Below are 23,049 nucleotides of genomic sequence, written 5' to 3' on the forward strand. Positions count from 1 at the left end.
TTCGGTTACCGTTAAGGCTAGTTTACACTCGTATACCCTTCCGTTAGCAATTACTTGTTAATTGATTATAAATATCCTAATAGAAACCAAAGCACGAAACCTATTCACTTGGTCAGGTGATCCATTAAATGCTACAAAATGTTGTTTTTGCTGCTGAGATAGCCTGCTTGATTGACCGGATCCTAACAAGGTTCGGGGCGAAATGACACGGTTTACAGTGGTTTTCCATAAGTGCATGTCTTTGATCTCATCATACTAATATAAGAAACGATGGCAGGTAAATACACTTTTCCTTCGTGTACCAACGCTTTAAGCTGTTGGCTGATGGTTGGACGAAGATCACCCTTAATCTTAAATATACGTTAGATACCGCCCTGTCATCCTATTTGTTAAATGTCTAAATATGTTATCATGCATTCAACGCATACAAGCTTGCCTCCATATGGCCATCACTCACACCGATATACACATTTGTTTACTTTGAAAATAATGTATAGATGTTATGTACGGATTTCGAATCCACCATCTTTCTTGCTTTCTCTTTGCGATATTCGTCGTTGATTTATTTGTCCAATAACCAAATGTAAAGAATAACGACGTCGATACTAAAACCATATGTACATGTGTTGTTTCGAGCCTAGATATGAATTAAGACTATTTGAGACTGTTTTGATTTATATACTGATATTTGAATAATTATATGCTATAATTATATATATATATTTACGCCATCAGCACAAACAAATTATCACGGTGTTACAAATGTGATGTGCATACAGATATATCTGTAGGAAAGGTGTCCGTTTGTCAATATGTAGCTGAATATTGAGAGGCACAAATATAAAATAAATGGAGGGGTTAAGATAAGAATGACCTGTGGAACGGTATTTTGATTTGAGAAGTGTGCATAGTGTAGTTGCTGCTCTCCTTCTGTTTCCAAGAAACGCCTAAACACGATATTTGCTGTAAGATAAGAGATCGGGCCGATGGCCAATAACAGTGACATCGGCTTTTAGAGCATGCTGTTATAATACACAACACACCCTTGGAGTTTTCCAAAAGCAGCCAGACATAGGCATTGCAGGTGAGCAAAAGGCGAAACGGATTGATTTGTACGCATCAATTCAATCATTTCCGAGAGAAAAATTGATTACGCTGTTTTGCTTTTTGTTTGTTTGTTTGTTCGTTTGTTTCTGTTGTTTTCGTGTTTTAATATTTATTTACTTTTTCTTTATTTTATCTTATATTTTATTATCATTATTATTATTTGCAAACTTGTTGTTTATCCTTTAATCCTTTAAGATTTTAATTTATTTGGATTATTTTCAGTCATTCTCATTTTGTATTGATTATGTCCTGTTGTACTGATGGCTGTTTGAGAACTGGTATGTGATATTTTTCCGCCTGAAGTAAAACCTGACGTTCATTATTGGTATATAAACAAACAAAAAACAATATATAAATAAAAAATGAAGCTGTTGTTTCCCCTTGTATTTCTATAACAAAACCGCGTTCGCCCTTCTGGAACTCTTGGTCTTATTCTCCTTACACTATTTTCGAGGTTTCCATATAAATCTCTGTTTTCTCCATATTTTCCCTTTGTTTTATCAATTTTAGTTCGAATATGGTTTTGGCACACTTTGTTATTCTCTTGAAATATAACTAAGGCTTTATATAAAATTTGATCTATGCATGATCATATTCAGCTTGCGTCTACAAATAAAATGTCGAACTAACTTCAAGACGCTCAGCTAGCATCATACCAGGAGAAAACCAACTAATCTATAACAAATCATTTATGAAATCCATTGCGACATATATTGATATGCAAACGTTATTAGCTCATCCAATTTCATGTTGGAAGACTCTGCAAGTAAACTTTTATGCGAATTCTGAATATATCAGTTATGCTTAAGATACAACGCATCTTAGCAAGATATCCTCTTACTCTGATATTGTTCCCTATGGAAATCACAATAGCTCTTACAAAACAAACAAATATAATTTTGGTTTTCATGCTTTGATCTAAAAGTAATAATTCCAAATCAGTACATTACAAAAAGTTTTGCGATTCATTTGAATAGTGAATAACGTCCAAGGGCCTGCGAATATCAAGTTAAATATTTACCTTCAAGCAGGGCTCTCAGTTGTTTCTTCACCTTCAGAAACATCAGCAGTCAACTAGCATTTTCTCTGAAATTTTGAGGGTCAAACACATGTCAAAAAGACATGTCAATTCGAACTGTTGAGTCCAAACATACTCTCAAGAGCCTAATAAAAGACATGCCTTCAATATTATGGATTGCACTTGATAAGAAATATTATGAACACACAACTGCGTTAATTATTCAGATTTGCTTTTCAACCCTAATTACGAACAGTAATGGCATGGACGCTGTGTAGTGAGAAATTATGTTAGGATTCTGTCGCCAGGGCAAAAATAAGTCATTCACCTTATAAACGTGACAAAGTCCGGTAAAGGCTCAGGATGGAACAACAGTAATGGGACTTTCACTCACCTATGAGATCAGAAAAGTCGATCAATTCATTGATGTCTTGATGTCATTATCATACCATAATCCTTATAGCCGCAGCAAGGAGGCTAAGTCAAACAGTTTGTCTGGACAGCGGTAGTGCTCACAATGCCTTCTTGGATATATTTATTACTCGTTGTTTTATTTTGCTGTGATTTTAGAGTACATGTTTCAGGTTCAGAGGATATTGTCGTTGCATCTGTGATATCAAATGGCGGGAGTCTGCCGTATGACTATAGACGGGCGGCTCCCGCTGCTGATTTGGCGATGCTAGAGATAAACTCACGTTATAATGGTTTCCTTAATTTTACATACCTCTACAGAGATCCCGGACCTGACTGTTCCGAAAACGACGTCGGGGCAATCGCTTGTGACCTTTACCATCGCTACAGCATAACGGGACTTGTGGGTCCAGGTAAGTGAGCACCTTTATCTCTACTACTGTGTGGTTTTATACTCCGACAAGATTTTCACTCTACATTGTATTGCTTCAATTTTCTTCCGTGATTTAGGAATTTCTGATTTTTGACGTTCCTTAAGAGTGGCCGTGTGGTATATAATACATTTACAAATGTATTATGTTGTTTCCTTTTTGATATCACTAATATTATCAGATGTACGTACTTTATCAACAATAAAATAGATCTTTAAACTCTATCACATAATGAGGAGACTTAAACAAGGCTATTGGAATTCACATATTTACAACGATTATTATTGTCATACCTATACATCAATATTAGATGGAATTAATAATTGTGTCAATAGACAAGAACATAATTAGAACTTAAAAAACAACAACAGAAACTATGTACAAACCAACACAATAATCGATGGGAACCTTTGAGAAACCAACACAAAAAATAACATGTATTTTGGAGGAACATAAAAAGCAACAGGAACTAGCATAAAAAAACAGAGACCATTTAGAAATCTACACAAAACTACACAAGGAACACATTTAGAAATCAACACAAAAATACACGAGGAACACATTCAGAAACCGACACAAAACTACACGAGGAACACATAGATATTAATACACACAAAAAACAACAACACAAAAAGCAACTGCAACCACAAACAATTAAAACAGAAAACAACAGGAGCCGTAGAAAAAAAAACCCACAAAAGGAACCACTTAATCAAAATCAAGATAATTATTTAACTAAACAACCTATGAAAACAGGTGTAGAATATGACACGCTAAAAACCGTAAACGTTGGAATTTAAATTATAAAATAGACTACTAGTAATCGAATAAGTTGCTTATCTGTATTGAGTGGCGATAATTGATAGACATCCGTTAGTAAAGACAGCCAATTCTTTTATCGTTATATTGCGACCATTTTTGATGACAACTGTACAATCAATAAGAGTCTCAACTTACGGTCAACCACTCGTGTTCTTCGGCAAAGCAAGATGGAATGCAGTCGATACAATTGTTGATCGTGTCCAGAAAAATAACGTTAAATATCGTTTAACGAACATTATTTAGATTCAGCTCTATCACAGACTAATCTAAATACCGGAACATCGTTGAAATTGCTTATACATACGTAACATGAACTTATCAGTTATTTGAGTTGATAATATGTTTAAAAATAAAACAAACTATGCATAACGCTATTGTATTCGTCTTTTTCGCGAGCGCAGATGTAAAGTTAGGCAGTTTACATATGATTGAAGGCAACACCTCGGCATTGCAATTTCTTACAAAAAACTATACTTGGCGAAATCAAAGTTGTTTACAGTCGTTGCTTAATTGATAAATTTGCTAGAATCACGTGGCATTTTATTGAATTGAATTAGGTAAATCCTGTTACAAGTTATATCAAACATTTCTTTCGTAAAACAATATAACAGATAATTACAGATAATTATAGTCAGCAATCTGTCTTTAGGCAATATTATGGGAATACCTCGTCAGTAGTCTGTCTGCAGGTGATCATGATGTCAGGGGGGCTCATGTCAGACGTTTGTCAGTAGACGACCTCACGTGTCACTGACGCCGCGTCAGTATTCTGCGAAAGAGACTGTCAGTTACCGATATCATGGGTACATCTCGTTAATATTTTGTTAAAAGGGGATGCTAGGGCAAGTCGACTTGGCAGTACATGTATTTCAGTAAACGATCTTACGTGTTTACAACTTGTCAGTAGTTTTGTTAGCAGGCGAAAATTCAGTCATCGATAGTATCTCAGTAGATTATGACACGATACATTCTCGTCAAGAGTCAGTAAGTGCGTAATTTATTGCAACAAGTACTTCTCATCAGCAGTCTATCAGTAAGTGGTCCCAAGGGTATCTAATTATATAAGTCGTCGGTATAATTCAGTAGGCGATAACAAGCATAATGTCACGGATAATTCTCGTCAAAAGTCAGTTATGATGTGACAGGTAATCTTGTCATAACCACTAGGTTATTAATTGCGGTGCATGGTTGAGACTGGTATTAATGCTGTTTTTGCATATTTTTATTTCGTTTTAGAACGGAATTAAAAGAAAAATAGCAAGTATTTCCCTGAAAGCAGATATAGTTAAAGAGAATTGGATTGTTTACCTCTATATAATGTCACTACTTTTATCTGCCACCTCACTTATCGCCAGGGTATTTCAACTATCCATTTCCTTTTATTTCCTTTAATAGCCCCTATGAATATCACCAGCGACGTATTGCCAAACCTTTATCATCCCACACCTTTTTGATTGCTGTATAAATACTGTTCTTCTTTTTCCAATTGTAGTTTCGAATAATCACCAGCGACGTATTGCCAAACCTTTATCATCCCACACCTTTTTAATTGCTTCTTTTTCCAATTGTAGTTTCGAATAATGTTTGTCTATTGACTGCACGTTGTACTTTCTAGCATGCAGTCACGCTGTAAACGTTATTGGCAGGATGGCGTCCTCTTGGAATCTGCCCATCATTACACCAGTAGGTACAAGTGGAACTTTAGGGGATAAGTCCAACTTCCCCACGCTAACAAGACTGGCTTACAATATGAACAAGTTCGCCAAGTTCTACCTACAGGTATTCGGCCAGTTTAATTGGACTGACGTCACCATCATGTACGACAAAGTGCACGTGTTTTTCAGGATAGTTGGAACTAGTCTTGGGAATGAATTCCCTTCTGCCGGTATTTCCAGTAAGGTGATGGAGTTTGATACAAATGGTGATTTTGATCACAAAAACATGTTGCTGACTGCAAGCGAACGATCAAGAGGTAGGATACACTTAAGCTATCAGTAACGTTACACCAAGGGTAAAGTATCAAAGATTGCTATAGCAATTGTAGAAAATGGGCAATCTTTTTTTAGAACATTGACTGGATTGTGAGAATACCGGATAAGTGATGACTGGATTAATTTGTCTAACTTGTAGATATATATACATTTAATTGTAATAACACACTTTCAAGTATGGAAATGAGAATGCTCATGACGAAGCTGATTATCTGGATGTCTAGCACAAACAAAATGTAGTATTTACATTTGTCTCGTTCACGATTTTGTAGTATTTGATACCGTTTGAATGGTCGCAATAATTTCAACAAATTGGCGAAAAAGCACATTTACAGATTTGATATAAAATGTCTCCAATCGTCAATTTCAGTCTTTGTTATCAGTTGTCATGGTGACACCTTCCGTGACATCATGCTGACTTTCTACGACCTTGGCATGGCACTTGGCGATTACGCAGTCATCTTTATCCGCCTATTTGTGGGAGACGACGTTGGTAATATGTCTTGGATGAGAAATGACGCCAACGATGCTGTAAGTGGTCATGATGCAACATATTTTTCTCTTACTTACCGACAGGCAAAATGTTAAATATAACACATGGTGTAGAAATACTGGTTTTTACATTCGACGATTACGGCGCGTTATTTGAATTAATAACACCCTGTTATCAACGGTAAAATATCATTATCTGTCTTAACAGTATTATTTCATTCAAAATTTAATCACGTGTGAATAATATGTAACCAATATATAGATCACTAGAAAATACTTTAAGTAGAAGACAGCAGTATAATGCTTAGAAAAAATATGTGCCTGTACCATGTTATGTTCACTTCGCATTACTGAGAGCTAATTAGGAGTTTTTAGTGTTGTTGATATATCAACAAGCTTCGAAAAGGTTTAAGATGAATGTTTCTCCGAATCGTTTAATAATATAAGGTATCCTGATACAGTTTCGAATAAATAGGTTGGGCATCAGTATAAAAATCAAAAACAGGAAATTTTACGATTTTGTATAGCACTCACAGAATAGGTATCCAACCAAAAAGACAGGCGGTACGTAAAGACTGTTATACAGATCTTCATTCAAATCTCCATACTATCCGTAAAAGATCGATGTTACGTACGATACATCTTATCCACAAACCTGTTATAAAATACAGATTTTGAAAATGGTTTTCAAAAACCTCAGGAGAACATCGTAACGCCAGTTATTTAAAACAAAGTATACTTCTTTTCACTTTTTTTCTCATTGTGTACACCTTACGTATTTGTTAAAACTTGAGCTCATTTATAGCTTAAACCGTTACCTATATAGCAAAATCATATACATATATGCAGTTAAGGATTGTTGCATTAGGGTCGAAGTATTCCGAGTGAATTGAACATAATACCTCGTGTTCTGTTAACAATGATACCTGAGTTTTTTATTTCATAAGTCTGGTTTTAGACTGTCTGTCTTTCTTTCTCTTCCCCTGTCATTGATAGGCTGTGATTTTTTCCGAACTATAACTTAAAAAAAAAACTAGTTGTTTTTATCAGTTTATAGTTTTTGATGCATTGAAAATTATTTCTGTAGAAATATCAATAGTATTGTAGTCGTTTGGTATTGAAGTTTCGGATTAATATTAATTGTGAACACATTTTAACATACACCCCTCCTTCATGGAATGTACATGTTCAGTTATCATCTGATATATCCAGATTGTAAGGACCGAACGGATGCAAGATCACCAAAAACGAATATGACTGCATTTTAACTCAAATCACATCCTGATGCATCAGTAATTGTTGCCCCCCCCCCCCCCCCCCTCTTTTTTTTACTTTTAAACACAAGACGAGGAAGGAACATTTTTCAACATCAAACTTCCTACAAGAAAATTGTTAAGATGAAAAGTACTGCAATTGCAATCGGGAATATATGTGACTATTTCTAGCAAGTCTGATTTTGTATTGATGTTAAGCCGAATTCATACAACGGCTATGACAAAATGTAGAGACGATACTTGTCCCGACCTTTCACGTTCAAACAATATGTTGATTTCTTGCTCTCCTGATTAACATGCTTCAATAGCTGCTTGCATCTTCTTTATACCACACGGCTTGAAATTATAATAAAGATCACCACACCAGCAACCTCACCTTACTGTTGTTTGTTTATTCTTTGGAATATGTTCTAAATATCATGGTTTTCTGGATATGAATGTCCGGTTAACCAATACGCTACTTAGCCAGGGTTTCCTTATCATATAGACTACTCTGTGTGAGTTGAAGAAAATTAACGTTCGTCAGATGAAGAATTCGGCGTGAAAAATAATAATACGTTACTACCAAACGTAACTTAACTTGGTTATGGAATGCTTTATTCGGAAAAAAACGCTATTTAAACATCCATTAAAAACCTGTTCGCCAATGTGACTACTTTAATATAACTGGTGGTTTTTTTACAATTTTCAGAAAGCTCGAAAAGCGTATGATAGTGTGTTGCTGGTTCAACCAAGACGACCAGAAAGTCCCGAGTTTCTGCAATTTGAGCAGGATGTGAAAAACAGGTCTTTACAAGATTACAACTTTATTTACGGCGATATTGAGGTAACGTTATACATAACAAGCTAACTGAAAAACAAATTTTAATGTTTGCTATTTCAACGTCTAAAACTATCAGCTTTAATATAATTTCATTTTTTTTAAATTTTACAACAATTTTGAAACAAGTTATTTCAACATCAATGTGGGAGGAAAACGGAGTACACGGAGAAACGCAAGTGGTCGGACAGGTGGCCCAATATCTTTTCACGAGCGATCAGCTGATTTCAATTATGGATGCATTATTCGCCAAAATCTTAATCCTGGATGGACTGCTTCCTGTTTACATAAAAAAACATCCAGTGATATACCAATGTTGAAATAGGTTCTTTAAGTGATACATCGCCTGAATGGGTTTATGGTCTTCCTGCCTGGTACTAGATATTAGCCTTTTCCCCCTGTCATCGACCACGAATGGATGGATTCGTGGTCGGTTTTTTATACGGACATAAACTATCCCTATCTGATGAAGCTAGCCACTCCATTGATTCTAGTCATAATGCCCCGGCTATGGTTATAGCTTAATTAGAATCATTAACGTATAGTGGAGTGTAGGTCAGCGAATCCCCGGTTAGTTTGTTACAGGAAAGTCCACTCAATGGCCGTACTAACGTAAACTTAGAGGTTGTTCGCGCGGTCGACTGCTTCCATGTTTAGATTACGATCTCTATTATGTTTTAAACAACTTTATTTTATAGCGACATCTTGTCAGTACTTGATAAATAAATGCCGCTGTGTCACGAACATTGTAAGTGTTATGTTCGATGCGTTAATCTGATCTTTACATTATGCTCTAAGGAGGCATGCTTTATAACTTCCTAATTCGTGTGTAAGTAGACTGGATACAAACCCCTAAGTTTTTATGAAGAATTTCTCGGCTGCATTTTACTACTAGCTTATCTCCCCCTAGTTTAGAACTTAGGATCAGACATCCAAGTGATACAAAAAAATGAGTTAATTTTTATTCTTAATAATTCAATATTCTAGAGACGGGGCCAGTCTCGCGTGTAAGGTATAATGTTGCAAACATACATCGGCAAAATCAAGAACGGTATGCTCTCAAACATGGAAGCCATGCTTAGTCCACATGTACCTACATGTATATATGTAACTATATGATTGTATAGTACGTAACTGTATACATGTGTAACGTAGTCGGATTTTAGGGGAGGGTCTTGGCGTAATAACGACCGGCACAAGATTCTCTTCATAGATGTGTTTAATGATGAGAACATAGACAAAAGTCCCTACAACAAATAAATAGCTATATTCAATACACAGTACCGAAACTAACGCGCCCAACTATACAACAATAGCGCGTACTTTAAAATAACTCATCGAATACATTTACATAGATTCGATCACATTTATATATAACTGACAAAGTACAAATAGACCACAGGAAATATCACGACGAACATTAACTATCAATCAGTTACAATTATAAGTAAAATTACCGATCGCATCTTAATGTAATGATAACAAATAAATAAATAACAATGTTAAACNGGCTGTATCTTCACTATGACCCTCCTCCTGTCCTCCCAGTGGATCAACGTCTTCCCTATTGTCCCGTTCAATATGGGAGGCCGCATCCTCTTCAGCAGGGACCATTGTCGACTCATGGTCGTTTACAGGCTGCGCAGTTGTTGTATCCATGGCACCTGCCTGGGTGTCACCAACAGCTGGCGTAGGAGGCATTGACACGAGGAGCTCCATATCACTGTCATCGGAGTCAATAATGGCAGAAACTTCCATTTCGTCCACAGGTTTGGCCTGTGACTCTCTCCGTAGCTCCTTCTTCCTCTCTCGTGTCAATCTCGGTGCTGGGGTTGGGGATTTCCGTGGTTGTGGTGTAGGGGTATCATCTGTCCTAGCATCAATATCTGTCGTCAAAGAACCGATGGGAAGGAGAAGATTTCTGTGTAAAGTGCGTTTTCTCCCTCGACCATCCTCCTTCTGTACAACATACACTGGCATGTCCAAATTGGGCTGGTCCAACACTACATAAATGTCTTCCTCCCACTTATCTGCAAGCTTATGTTTCCCGTCGAAAGCAACTGCCTTGACCAAGACACGATCTCCTGTGCGGACACAGGCGCCACGAACCCGTATATCGTATCCTGACTTCTGTCTGGATTTGGCAGTGCTACTCTTGGTAAGGGCAATAGCATAAGATTCCTTCAGACGTCTTCTCAGTGACTCCACATAGCTGGACAAAGACTCCTTTGAAGCATCTGACTTCAAACCAAAGGCGAGATCTACAGGTAGTCGTGGCTCCCTTCCATACATGAGATAGAATGGTGAATATCCTGTAGACTTGTTCCTGGTCGCATTATATGCATGGACTAGGGGTGCGACGTAGGATTTCCATTCCCGCTTCTCCTCCTCAATAAAGGGTTCCGAGCATGCTCAATTGTGTGCGGTTGAAGCGCTCGCATTGTCCATTTCTCTGCGGATGATATGGGGTAGTCTGGGACTGTGAAATGCCTGTCATGCGACATAACTGTTTCACCAGCTTGCTTCTGAATGTCATTCCCTGGTCTGAGTGCAAGCGCTTAGCAGGGTGCCACACATGTATCTAGTACCAATGCAATCGAGACATATGACACTTAAATAATGAATATTGACTGTACCTTAATTTTGTTTCCAATATTAATCTCTCAGTCTAAAGCATGTTAAAGTTTACATAACATGAACGTGTACTATAACGTCCACGTTCCCAATGACGTTTTCGAGTGAACAAATCTAATATTCATATAGGGAAAAGGACACGGTTTTCCGAAAATAACTTTAACCATATAATCTGTGAAACAAATACTGAATTCCATTTAGCGGATCGGCTTGTTCATGGTAGCAGTATACAGTAGAAATGGCCCGACTCTGATAAACGAGGCACATGTCGAGGAAATGTAAATACAGCGGATTTACCCTACACAACACATGTATACATGTATATATATTTGTAAACTGCATTACATTTACAATACATATAAAGTACTGAGAAGTGTATAAACCTCTTTTTTCTATGTATGTCACTTGTGTGAAAACCATGGTTACCACATCAAAAATTACCAAAAAATGCCAAAAATTGCTATTTTTAACCCAAAATTTGACCCCCGCAACTAGTAATTTTTTTCCTAAGCTCTGTCTGAAATTAAAGATTACCTACCTGGTTGCAGAATTATCTGGGTCCCAGTAAAGTTGTAAAACTTGATTTTTTGCAATTTTGCGTCGTGTGCTGTTGTCAAAATTTTACCTCCTGTAAAGCTAGCTTTTCGTGTGTAGGCACCCTTTCGGATTACGGCCAAACATTTTAATTCGAACCAAAAAAATCTTCTTTTTTTTTTACAAATGTGAAGCTCACATAGCCCACTTCATCATGCTTTTACCAATTTTAGTACAGTTTTATTTTTATTTATTTTTTTACATATCATTATACCGCCGTCCAACTGGAACATTCTGCTAAACAAAACACGCTATATAATATACATGTATATATGTGATACCGTTGCTGTTGTTATTAGTAACAAACACTCACCTTTTGCTCTGTAGATCAAATGCCTTTCCTTTTTAATTTATAATCAAAGGTGAATATCTTCATCACGGCTTTCTACGATTCCTTTCTCATCTATGCTCAAATTCTGAACGAAACTCTCACTGACGGGGGTGACATTCTTGACGGGTTCAACCTGACAAGACGGATTTGGGGACGGACCTTTCAAGGTATAAAAAAGAACCAATTAAATTGGCTTGCATGCCTAAAAATTAAACGTAAGTTGGTCGATAACCATATCAATAACATTTCATCACTTGATAAATAGCGTGGTGTATATACATGTAGTCGGAAAACTCATTTACGTTAATGTTAGATTTTACAAAAAGGCACGTAGAATTTGGATAAAAGATTTTATTATATCTTTAAGAAATATCTATTCTTATAATATTTCAAAATAAACGCTCTCAACTTACCTTATAGTTGTTATACCAAGTAGCTTTTGGTATTTTAAATGATTGTTATATGAAGTATGTATAAAGGTTTATAATATGTCATGGTTTCTTCTGAAATGCTGTAGGAATCGGAGGTACCATAGCCATTGACCACAACGGTGACAGGGATACAGATTTCTCCCTGTTAGACATGGATACCTCCACTGGAGATTTCAAGGTTAACCCTCACCTGTGCTTCTCATTCCTAACCAATAAGATCATCTATACAGGCTTTTGAGATAATATGGACATGTTAAAACTATTCTTGTGTTAAATCGTCTGTAATGATACTTGTGTATTTTTAAAACATATTTTAGCGTATCGGTTACTCCAGCAAATAGCCCTGAATACGTAAAGTAGGGTCTTGTGTAACCATTATGTACATGTTCGCAGATTTAGTTATGTTCTTCATTCTTACAAATAATCTTTAAATATTTTAGTTTATGGTTGTTTAAATTCTTTTCTTGCAGGTTGTGGGCAATTACTTTGGAGAACTGAAGAAATTCAAGTTTGTCGATGGTGTATCCATATACTGGCCACAGGGGAGGGGTCCGCCTGTCAACAAACCTCGCTGTGGCTTTACAGGCGATGCGCCAGAATGCCAAACCTTTGGTGGGTTAGACTGAATATATTATCACTGCTTATTGTCACGTTTATAAAAAAAAAATAGCAAACAAACATGTGAACTAATACATAATGTTCTAATGTTCTATTCATTTTATTGCCAATTCTAGGAGCATTACACGATTATGATTTCATTAGAAATAAATCTATGTATATAAATCAAATCTATTTTTTTCTGTCGGTTGCATGTTGTCTTTTTCATCTTAATTTTGTCAATTTCATAATCATACAAACAGTATAACAAAATAATGTTTTGTTTGGCTGGTTTTCAATATTGATGTATGAACTAGGTCAGTTAATTGAACGAAAATTGCTATACACGATCAAAGAAAGCAAAACGAAAAATGAATTGAACATTTTAAAAACTCTTGCGAAACATTGCATGTTTATTTCTTCTCACATCAAACCATCGTTACGTTTTGAAATTACAAAAGTCGCTTACTTACAAATTACATTTATTCACGTTTATTGTTTTATAGATAGTCGCATACTTTTGCTAACTGCATAAACGACATTTTATATATTTATCAAAACAAGCTACTCATTTCAGGGATATCATGACACCCCAAAATAAATCAAGATTTGTATCTTACAGAATTATCTGCTGTTGCGATAGCCGGAATTGCGTTTACCTGTGTGATTGTCGTGCTTGCCCTGATTGCCGCTTTAACATATAGGTACGAATACCATGGAACATTGATCATAATTGTTTTAAGCAAATGTACTATAAAATGTGAAGAAAATGTGTTACATGATGTATTAAAATCAACCACGCCTTATGTAATAAATAATGGTCTTCGTTCTATTTCGATTTGATTAATCTCATTGTCATACAAGAAAAGAGAAGTTTATTTCATCAGCGAATACTTTAATTCGTGGTACTGTGAACAAACTGCATACAATCGTTTCGTTCAAAAGATGAAACCCAATACAGGTAAAGGGTACGTCCGATTGGTGATTACGCTCTCGGAATAAATCGACACCAAGGCAAGTACAGGCCTAAACTCGTACTTAGATAAAAAAAAAAAAAATACGGTCATGTTGTCCATAACTAAAATACACCTCATTACTACCACTTTGACAATGAAATACAAAACGCGTAGACGAAATGATATTCAGCTTAAGCTACATCTTTCCATTTCTATTCCTGTTTGTTTTCTCTTTTTAGGAAATTGAAACTCGAATCCGACCTCCACAGTTTATGGTGGAAGATAAAGTCGACTGATTTGCTCTCAGGGAATGCTGGAAGCCGTGTCATTAGCAGGCTATCACTTGTTCAGGTACATTAGCGACAGGCTGCAAGGCCAAGACTGTCCCTTCACGTCATCCCGGTTGTTTACATATCTCACTTGCCAAGTATTATCGGTTGTTCTGGCATCCTTTTGCGGTTGCTATCTACTCTCTGTCGCGAAGCAATCGTTGCTTTGATTGGTCAACAGAGACAATTACAGTGTGCTGCACGTGACAATAACAACTGCAAAAACAAATCGCGAGGGCGTTTCAATAATATGGGTCCCCCTGATTTTCGGTATATAGAATTATTAACATGCATTTTCTCATCGTATGACAATTAAAACGAGTACATTCATCAAGAGCATCCGAACAGTGTGGCATAATAAATCAATCTCATTGCATTTGGAAGATTTTAAAGGCCCACCTTGACGGGTTGTAAGCTTACCAGCGGCACATGGTTTCTTGGTGAAGGATAGTAAGGTCTACTTTCAAATCAAGGGTTCTAAAATTGAACCTTGCCATGGCGCGTACAAGCAATGAATAATAAAACGTTTTATCTTATCGTTCATCAAATGAGTCGCATAATGCACAGTTGTTCTACTAATGCAGCTGCAATTTATTGGAAAATTAAGTCTTTTACTTTTTTAATTCTAGCACATATCTTCCTTTTTAATTATCAAAAGTTAAGAACTCCTTTTTATACCCCCGCAACGAAGTTAGGGGGGAGAGTATACTGGAATCACCCTGTTTGGATGTCTGTCTGTCGTTCGCAGTAACTTGTCCTNATACTGGAATCACCCTGTTTGGATGTCTGTCTGTCGTTCGCAGTAAATTGTCCGGAAAACTCCTCCTTAATTAACAGGTGAATTTCATTGAAACTTTGCATGAATGATCGGTATTTTATGTTGTTGCGCACTGGCATTTTAGTTGGGATTTCGACCCTTTTTGATGGAGTTATGCCCCTTTGTGCGAAATACAATATATATATAAAAAAAAAAAAATGTGTGATAGTGATCACCATAACTCATTACTGGTGGGAGACTATATTTCTTTGCATAAATAAGCCTTTAGCGCACAGTTCTGGTTTTTATAGGAGCGGGGGTATTAGTTAGCCTTTGGCTTACAGTTCAAGTTTAAACTAGAAAAATGATAAAACTGTATATTGTGAAAAGGTGAAATATTGTGGAAAATCAGCGGACACCCGTCTATAGGTTAAAATATTATTAAGCGTACAGTATATGAAACAATTCAAGCAAAAACTCGTGGAGAACCTGCATATAGTAAACTCTTTTCCTTTGAAAACGGTATCTGGAGCAATAACACACTAAAGCCGACGTATTTATTTTCAGTGTAGTTTTTATTTAATGTTTTAGTAAATGAATGTTTCTAATATATGATATGTCATAAAGATCTGAATTATAAGATTTCCAATTTTCAGTCGCTGGGTGGTGAAAGTAAATCGAAAGAAGACACAGCACAGATGTTTACCACTACAGCTATTTATAAAGTAAATGATCATCTCTTTAGTGTTCTTGAATTGATTTATTGTTTTGTAAATTTCGTTAGCAGTACACATATCCTTACAACATGTGTATCGATTAAGTTTAACCTTCAAAATGTATACACAGTGTCATCACGTATAATATACTGTCCAGATAATGATTGCAGGAATTATATGTTTCTGTTATTCTATTATTCTAATGGCACTTATTTAGGGATAGAAATAGCTAAAATATATTCGCATAATAAAAAATACTGGCTTTGTTCTAAACTCCGCAATATTAACGTTCACTATTCCTTAGTGTTCCTTCTATGCACATATATGAAACATTTGCAGAGTAGACAATCGTGTTTATGCTTAATAATATTTCTTAGACTGTGTTTCTAGCAGCACTAATACAAAATTATATTTGGCTCATTACAGTATTTTGAATTGATGCAACTGCATTCTAGTTTTATTTTGTAATCATTAGTTTCATAGTTGCATTTGCTACTTTCATATGATTTCCTTTATTCTGAAGGGTGCCACTGTTGCCATCAAAAAGTTCAAAATAAAGCAGTTCAATGTTGATCGAGTAAGCCTTATGGAAATGAAACAGGTACGTGTTTAAGATAGATGTTATATTAGTACGTAAACAAGACAAAATTGTGTGTGCAGTTTGCTACAGCTGAAATGCAAACTACACGGGTGTTGGTATTTGCAGAAACATTAATCGTCACATATTAGAAGAAAAAAATATCGAGCTTAAAAATATGTATTAATCTTTATACTTACAAACATAATGTACGGATTGAAAATCAGTAGATTAAAAACAAAAATGTACGGATCTTCTGAGTAGAAATGAGCGAAAATGTTAACTTGTCTCACTTTAACGTCCCCTTATATTGTTCATTACAGATGAGGGATATTGCCTGTCCTAACCTAACACGATTGGTTGGCTTGGCTATAGAGCCTTCTCACGTGACCCTCGTGACAGAGTACTGCCCTCGTGGTAGTCTCCAGGTTAGTAAATCTCCTCCGAGTAACTAACATACAGTGATAGAAGTTCAATAAAACTGTTAATATTGATATTTGAGATTCTATATCTATGGTACGTTATTTTCATGAATTGATAATATATAATGTTTAAATCGTTCGACCATTTGATGTCTTTTTTACCTGCTCGTCATTCACAAATATTTACTCATGTAAAGTTATATTCTCTTAATATTTTAGGATATTTTAGAGAATGACTCCATACAACTAGACATAGACTTCAAGAATGCCCTTCTCACCGACCTTGTACAAGTAAGACACTTAAATATTGACTTACTATTGTATATCGAGGACAAACGAAATCATAACAAGATAAGTAAATATGGTGTAATATATACCGCTCCTAAAAGCACATCTACAAGCATTATAATATCGCGTTAATGGTTATACTACAATTTTTATAGCATTTGCAATCGAAAATTGTAAGCAAAGTTTACATAACAGCAAACATGGTATCAATTTTAATATGCAATTGTCCTTAATAGAAAACTCTTTGTCATGATCACTTAGTGTCAAGATGACCGTGACGTCTATCTAATAGTGCTAATAGTATCCCTATTTTGGTTTATGTCCTGCCAATATGATTTTTCGACTTGATATTGATATCCGGCACTATGACAACCGCTTCATATTAGTTTTCATTTTATATTCTAACAAGGGCATGGCCTATCTTCATGCTTCCCCAATCGAGGTACATGGTAATCTCAACAGCTCCAATTGTGTGATAGATGGACGGTTTGTTCTCAAGATCACAGACTTCGGCCTGACACGCATACGTCGACTCGAGCATAAACCCATAGACAATCATCAACTCAGAGGTATTCAGTATAAACAATCTTCAGTGTGCAGCTTAAGGATCCCTGACCCAAAGCAGGCAAAACGCTAATTTCACTCTAGTATTTGTTCTTAGTTTGACTGATTAACATTTAACTTCGGTTGGGATACGACTCTGGCAGGAATAGGCCACAGGAATAACGGATAATCACGCAACTAGGACTAGGGTTTGAAGCCCAGTCTGGTCCCATTGACTTTTCCCCCCTCTGTTAAATCACACAGACCTCTGTTGTTTCAACTGTGAAAAGTTCCAAAATGTGTTGGGGTTTTGTTTTGGAAGCATTTTTAAATAAATGCTAAGGGTCTTTTTTAACACAAGCAATACTTGAAAACTTATTGGCAAGTTCCTAATTACTCTTTTGGTTCAAATATTACTCGTACCAAACTGATAAATCCCAGTCCAAAAGCTTAATGTAAAGTTAACTTTTAGCCCTATTACAGGGAACCTTAAAACAGTTTGTGCAATAAGTGGTTTTCTAAAATTTTCAATGAGTTTGAATAAGAAATGGAGTAGGCATTATCATTACACCTGTGCTATCATGTTTGTAGTACACACTGTATGAAGCAATACTGTTACAGCACAGATTTGGGTAGCCCCAGAACAGCTTAGACTATTTCCCAACAGAACGGCTTCCCATAGCGGAGATGTTTACAGCTTTGGAATCATTCTATTTGAAATATTAACCAGACTTGAACCTTACGAAGATGAATTGGAACACATCACAATAGCAGGTAGGTGATTTCGATATCATTTGACAATAACGTTATAATTAAGAACAAACATTTGCTATATATATTTGCTATTTTTGCAGTCATGGATACCTTTTCTCGAAATAGCAATTTGTGTTAGTTCACGATTTTCGTTTTAGATGTACTTCACAAGATCAAACGTGGCCTTGACCCTCCATTCCGGCCCATATTGCCACAGACAAGTGAAAAGAGCGACCTGGTGAACGTGATGAAAGAGTGTTGGAACGAAGATCCAAAACTTCGACCTAGTTTTCATACACTGATACGCACAATTCGGAAAATTTCTGGGTTTGTAAAAAAATCTTTTTGAAGTTGGATTTGCATCATTTTTATTTCAATCACAAGTTCTTTAAATATAAATTTTATATATATTTCACAGCAAATAAACTCTCCAATAGGTTTTGTTCTAAGTGTTAATATTGTGAAAAAACTGGATCATTCCCACCTTTATCACTTCTGTATCAGGTTAATAAATGTCTAAATACCAGTATTTACATGTGATTAACTTCATTTCCAATAAATCGGTAATACGGTGGGTCTTTTTCTGCTGGCGCGTTTCCCTGTATGCGTCTTGTCATTATCTATCAGAGTAACAGCGGGTCATAACATCCTGGACTCCTTACTTAAGAGGATGGAGCAGTACGCAAACAACCTGGAGGACCTGGTAGAGGAAAGGACTCGAGCCTTCTTGGACGAGAAGCGGAAGTCGGAAGAATTGCTTTATGAGGTCTTGCCAAGGTACTTGTGTATATAATACGTATTTGAAATCATATTACATAAAACAGACTCTTGATCATATATACATTATCTAATCGACCGTTTAATATCGACATACATATAACTTGATCATTTCCGTAATCCTTTTCCGCATACCTTATAATAGAGAAAAAGAATATAAAGTGACAGTAAACTTAGAATGATTCTTTCTACTTAACAGAAGTGTAGCCGACCAGCTTAAGAATGGACTGAGTGTAGACCCGGAGTCCTTCGAGTCAGTAACCATATATTTCAGCGATATTGTGGGTTTTACCAACATTTCTGCCTCTAGTTTGCCAATGCAGGTAAAACAACAAAAAAACATGTGTAAGGTATCCTTTCCGCCACAGGTTTATTCTATATTTACTAAAATACAACGAATTTGCCTTTGAATATGTGAACACAAAAAATACAAACAATTGAAACTGTAAATAAATATCTGCTTCTATAATGAAATATATAACGAGTCTTAGAGCCGACGGTATTTATCAATCAGATTCTGATAGTGCAAGTAACTCTCCATCAATTACTGCTATAAACATACCTTAAAGGTGTCTTAAACCAATACTTAAAATAACAGAATTTTATTGCTATCACTATATTCTTTTCTTGCATGAATTTATCTCTGGATGCATTCGTGATCTTGTATTTATGTAAGAGTACCATTTACTTTCTTTCTACAGGTTGTGGACCTCCTCAACGACTTGTACACATGCTTTGATAGCATTTTAGAAAATTATGACGTGTATAAAGTAGGTACCATAAGCGCAAGGAAACAATAGGTCAAATAGTGTACATGTAAAAAACCAACAAGGGACGATGTGTAATATCTTAAAAGCTATATACAATCAATATTCTCCAGAACCGTATGCCAACAATGTGTTGGTTATCAAATAAGAATTCCAATACAGGGTGACCTTCAATAGTTATCGATGTCTGGTCATCCGTTCAAACTTTTGCCCGTTACATGTCTACATTCATCCTTAGTCTAAATTTTAAGCTCGTCCCAAGAGTTAGGCTACATCGAGTGGATACAATTTATTGTTGCCTCATGTGTAGACGTCGTTGCTTTTTGCAATCTTAATTCATATAATTATCAGCATATGTGGCTTAACAGTAGCGAAAAGTGTGTCGGAAAAGGAATAACATTTCCTGATCTCTTACAATGTCGCTTTCTCTCATAAAATGACAGGTCTTGGAATCGTTATATCTTGTATTAGTAGCAGTAGCTCAAATCAGAAACTTCCTAGTTTTTTGGGTGTGTTTTTGGTCTATTATCACTGATTCCGAGGTGTGTGCGTACCCTCAAATTTTAAATTATGTTTAGGTGGAGACTATCGGAGATGCATATATGGTGGTATCCGGACTTCCCGTCCGAAACGGGTCGGAACACGTTCGTCAGATTGCACGTATGTCGCTCGGTATTCTGGAAAACGTGTCCAAGTTCAAAATAAGACACAAACCTGACGCCATACTCAGGGCAAGGATCGGCATTCACTCTGGTAACAAGACAATGACGTTTATTCTGATAGTATGTAACTGTACTGTATGTGTTGTTAACAATATTTCAGTGCAATTTTGTAATTGTTAACTTCTAAGTTAAGTCTATTGTGTGTGATCATTAAAAACATTTTTTTTATTTAGACCACCAAAAGTAGTTCTTTCAAACTCTCTTGGTGTATTGTCCAACGTCGAAATTTATTAAAACGAACAAGACAAAATCATATACAATTCGGAAACACTTGACTACAAACGAAGTTTATATGATAGCTATTGCGTAATTTATCGCAGACTTAATTCCAGTCTATCGTTCAACTTGTGTTCATAGGCTCTGTTTGCGCTGGGGTCGTGGGGAGAAAGATGCCTCGCTACTGTTTATTTGGCGATACTGTCAACACAGCATCCAGAATGGAGTCAAATGGCGAGGGTAAGAAAAACTACCATGACACATGTGTTGAATCTTTTAAGCAAGAGGCCCATGGGCCTTAACGGTCACCTGAGTCCTACAGTATTATTTTTTGTTGTTTAAATATTAAGTGGAGATAATGATGTCAATCATCCCTACCAAAATTTGATTATAAAAGAGTTAAGTATAACTTTAAAGTTAAGTTTGTCAGGACAATGAGTTGGTCATTCCGAGACCGAGTTTCAGTTAATACGGCCTATTAGAACTTGATTTTTAAGTTTTAAATAGTTTTTTTCCAAAAGGGCAGCCACGGCGGCCATATTGGATTTCTGATCGACCCGAAAAATAACAACACTTTAATTTGTCAGGACCACGAGTTGGTCATTCCTACCAAGTTTCAGTGAAATCGGCACAGAAGAACTTGACTTTAAGTTTGAAATAAAAAAATAAAAAAAATGGCGGCCGTGACGGCCACATTTGATTTCTGATCGACTCGAAAAATTACAACACTTTGTCAGGACCATGAGTTGATCATTCCTACCAAGTTTCAGTTAAATCAGCCCAGTAGAACTTGACTTTAAGTTTGAAATAGTTTTTCAAAATGGCGGTCTTGGCGGCCATATTGGATTTCTGATCGACCCGAAAGATAACAATACTTGGTCAGGGAGTTGTCAGTAAGTACATTCCCATGAAGTATCAATGAAATCCCTATAACAGTATTTCAGCTTAAGTTGAAAATGTAAAATGTTAACGGACGACGGACGAAGCAGATAGCGATAGGTCACTTTAGCTCAGGTGATCTAAAAAGACAGGTATGAAAAGTCACTTACAGCAACATCTTCAACAATGAAAAAAATATGCCTTTAATGTTGAAGCAGCAAATTTAATTGTGTTGTTTTTTTATTTATTTACCAGTATTCCAATCTTGGTTTATTCTTTTTTTCATGGGGCATTAATATATTGTTTCATCTATGAATACTTTGATACATAAAAGAAATAAATGATAATTCGTTATTTTTTTTTTTCAATTCTTTGAAAACAATTGTCAAAAATTGCTTGCATTTTCATTGCAACGACTGGTCTGATTTATAACGTATATCAGACAATTGTTTACTCATTTGCTTGTTTTAAGCTCATTTTTCTTAAAACAGTATCCCTAATCCTATATTTGCAGCGATGAAGATCCATATGAGTAGAGATACGAAAGATATGTTGGATATTTTTGGCAACTTTCTGATAGAATCGAGAGGTGAAATCAGCGTCAAGGTAAATAAAAACAGTCATGAAATTCATCACTAGCATCCGTTACAATAACCAACAAAGCATACCACAGATAACAAAGTTAATCTGGAAATAATTGAAACAATAGAATTTTCAATTTTTTTTTTTTTTCCTAACCAATTTTCATTCCGAATAAATTATAACCCGCTTTCTTAATATTCAAAATTCCTATTAAAAACATTTGTCTACATAATGTACATTGTGTGTATGTTAATGTTAATGTCGTGTCTATTTCAGGGTAAAGGAACTATGATCACCTACTGGCTTCTCGGGGAAGAAATCAGAGAGGCGTGACCAGAAATTAAAGTCTCAAATGTAAACAAGAAATGATGATGACCAGAAAATGTTATGTTTAAAACATTTTGGTGGATATATTTTAAATATAAAAGCAAGAATTGCATTGCCTGTTTATACATTGTAGCGATTCATAGGTATAAGTTCGTGTATATTAAGACAATCTGGAGTCTGTTAGGTCAGTTTAAATCAGCATAGATTGCAAAGTCTTGCCAAATCTCCATATTTGTGAGAGGAGACTCGATCCTTCTTTCACACTTAACAGTGGCATTAAAGTGGTTTATTTTCAAATGACAGATAAACCTGTCGTAAGAAAAGACAGCTCACACACGCAATCATTCTGAAAATGTCACCATAGCGTCATCACTTTATGCATGTAATCAGAGTTGCATCTTAAATTGATATTTCTTACACGTTACAACTTATTTTTACAGAAGGAATATAAATAAAGAATTTCAGTGTCGGGTAGACAAAGAAAT

The 23,049-nt window shown here is 35.8% G+C and overlaps 1 protein-coding gene across 1 annotated transcript; it reads left to right on the forward strand.

Annotated features, from left to right (window-relative positions):
• Nucleotides 1-270: 270 nt before the first annotated feature.
• Nucleotides 271-22,601, forward strand: LOC110441660 (atrial natriuretic peptide receptor 1-like). The gene is made up of 23 exons (XM_021484869.1): nt 271-277; nt 2,710-2,949; nt 5,405-5,761; nt 6,151-6,311; nt 8,238-8,372; nt 11,957-12,092; nt 12,443-12,534; nt 12,827-12,968; nt 13,576-13,657; nt 14,149-14,260; nt 16,235-16,312; nt 16,612-16,716; nt 16,930-17,001; nt 17,408-17,535; nt 18,149-18,315; nt 18,453-18,621; nt 18,922-19,071; nt 19,271-19,394; nt 19,773-19,841; nt 20,417-20,591; nt 20,918-21,016; nt 22,170-22,261; nt 22,514-22,601. Exons 1-23 carry the CDS (start codon nt 271-273, stop codon nt 22,568-22,570), a joined length of 2,949 nt encoding a protein of 982 aa, XP_021340544.1. The 3' UTR covers nt 22,571-22,601.
• The last annotated feature ends 448 nt before the right edge of the window (nt 22,602-23,049 follow it).

The sequence above is a fragment of the Mizuhopecten yessoensis genome, unplaced genomic scaffold (assembly GCF_002113885.1).
Source record: "Mizuhopecten yessoensis strain PY_sf001 unplaced genomic scaffold, ASM211388v2 scaffold1883, whole genome shotgun sequence".
NCBI classification, from domain to species: Eukaryota; Metazoa; Mollusca; class Bivalvia; order Pectinida; family Pectinidae; genus Mizuhopecten; species Mizuhopecten yessoensis.

Coding starts and splice junctions, on each gene's coding strand:
- LOC110441660 (XM_021484869.1), top strand. Junction 18,622..18,921: donor ACAATTCGGAAAATTTCTGG/GTTTGTAAAAAA, acceptor ATTATCTATCAG/AGTAACAGCGGGTCATAACA. Junction 21,017..22,169: donor AATGGAGTCAAATGGCGAGG/GTAAGAAAAACT, acceptor CTATATTTGCAG/CGATGAAGATCCATATGAGT.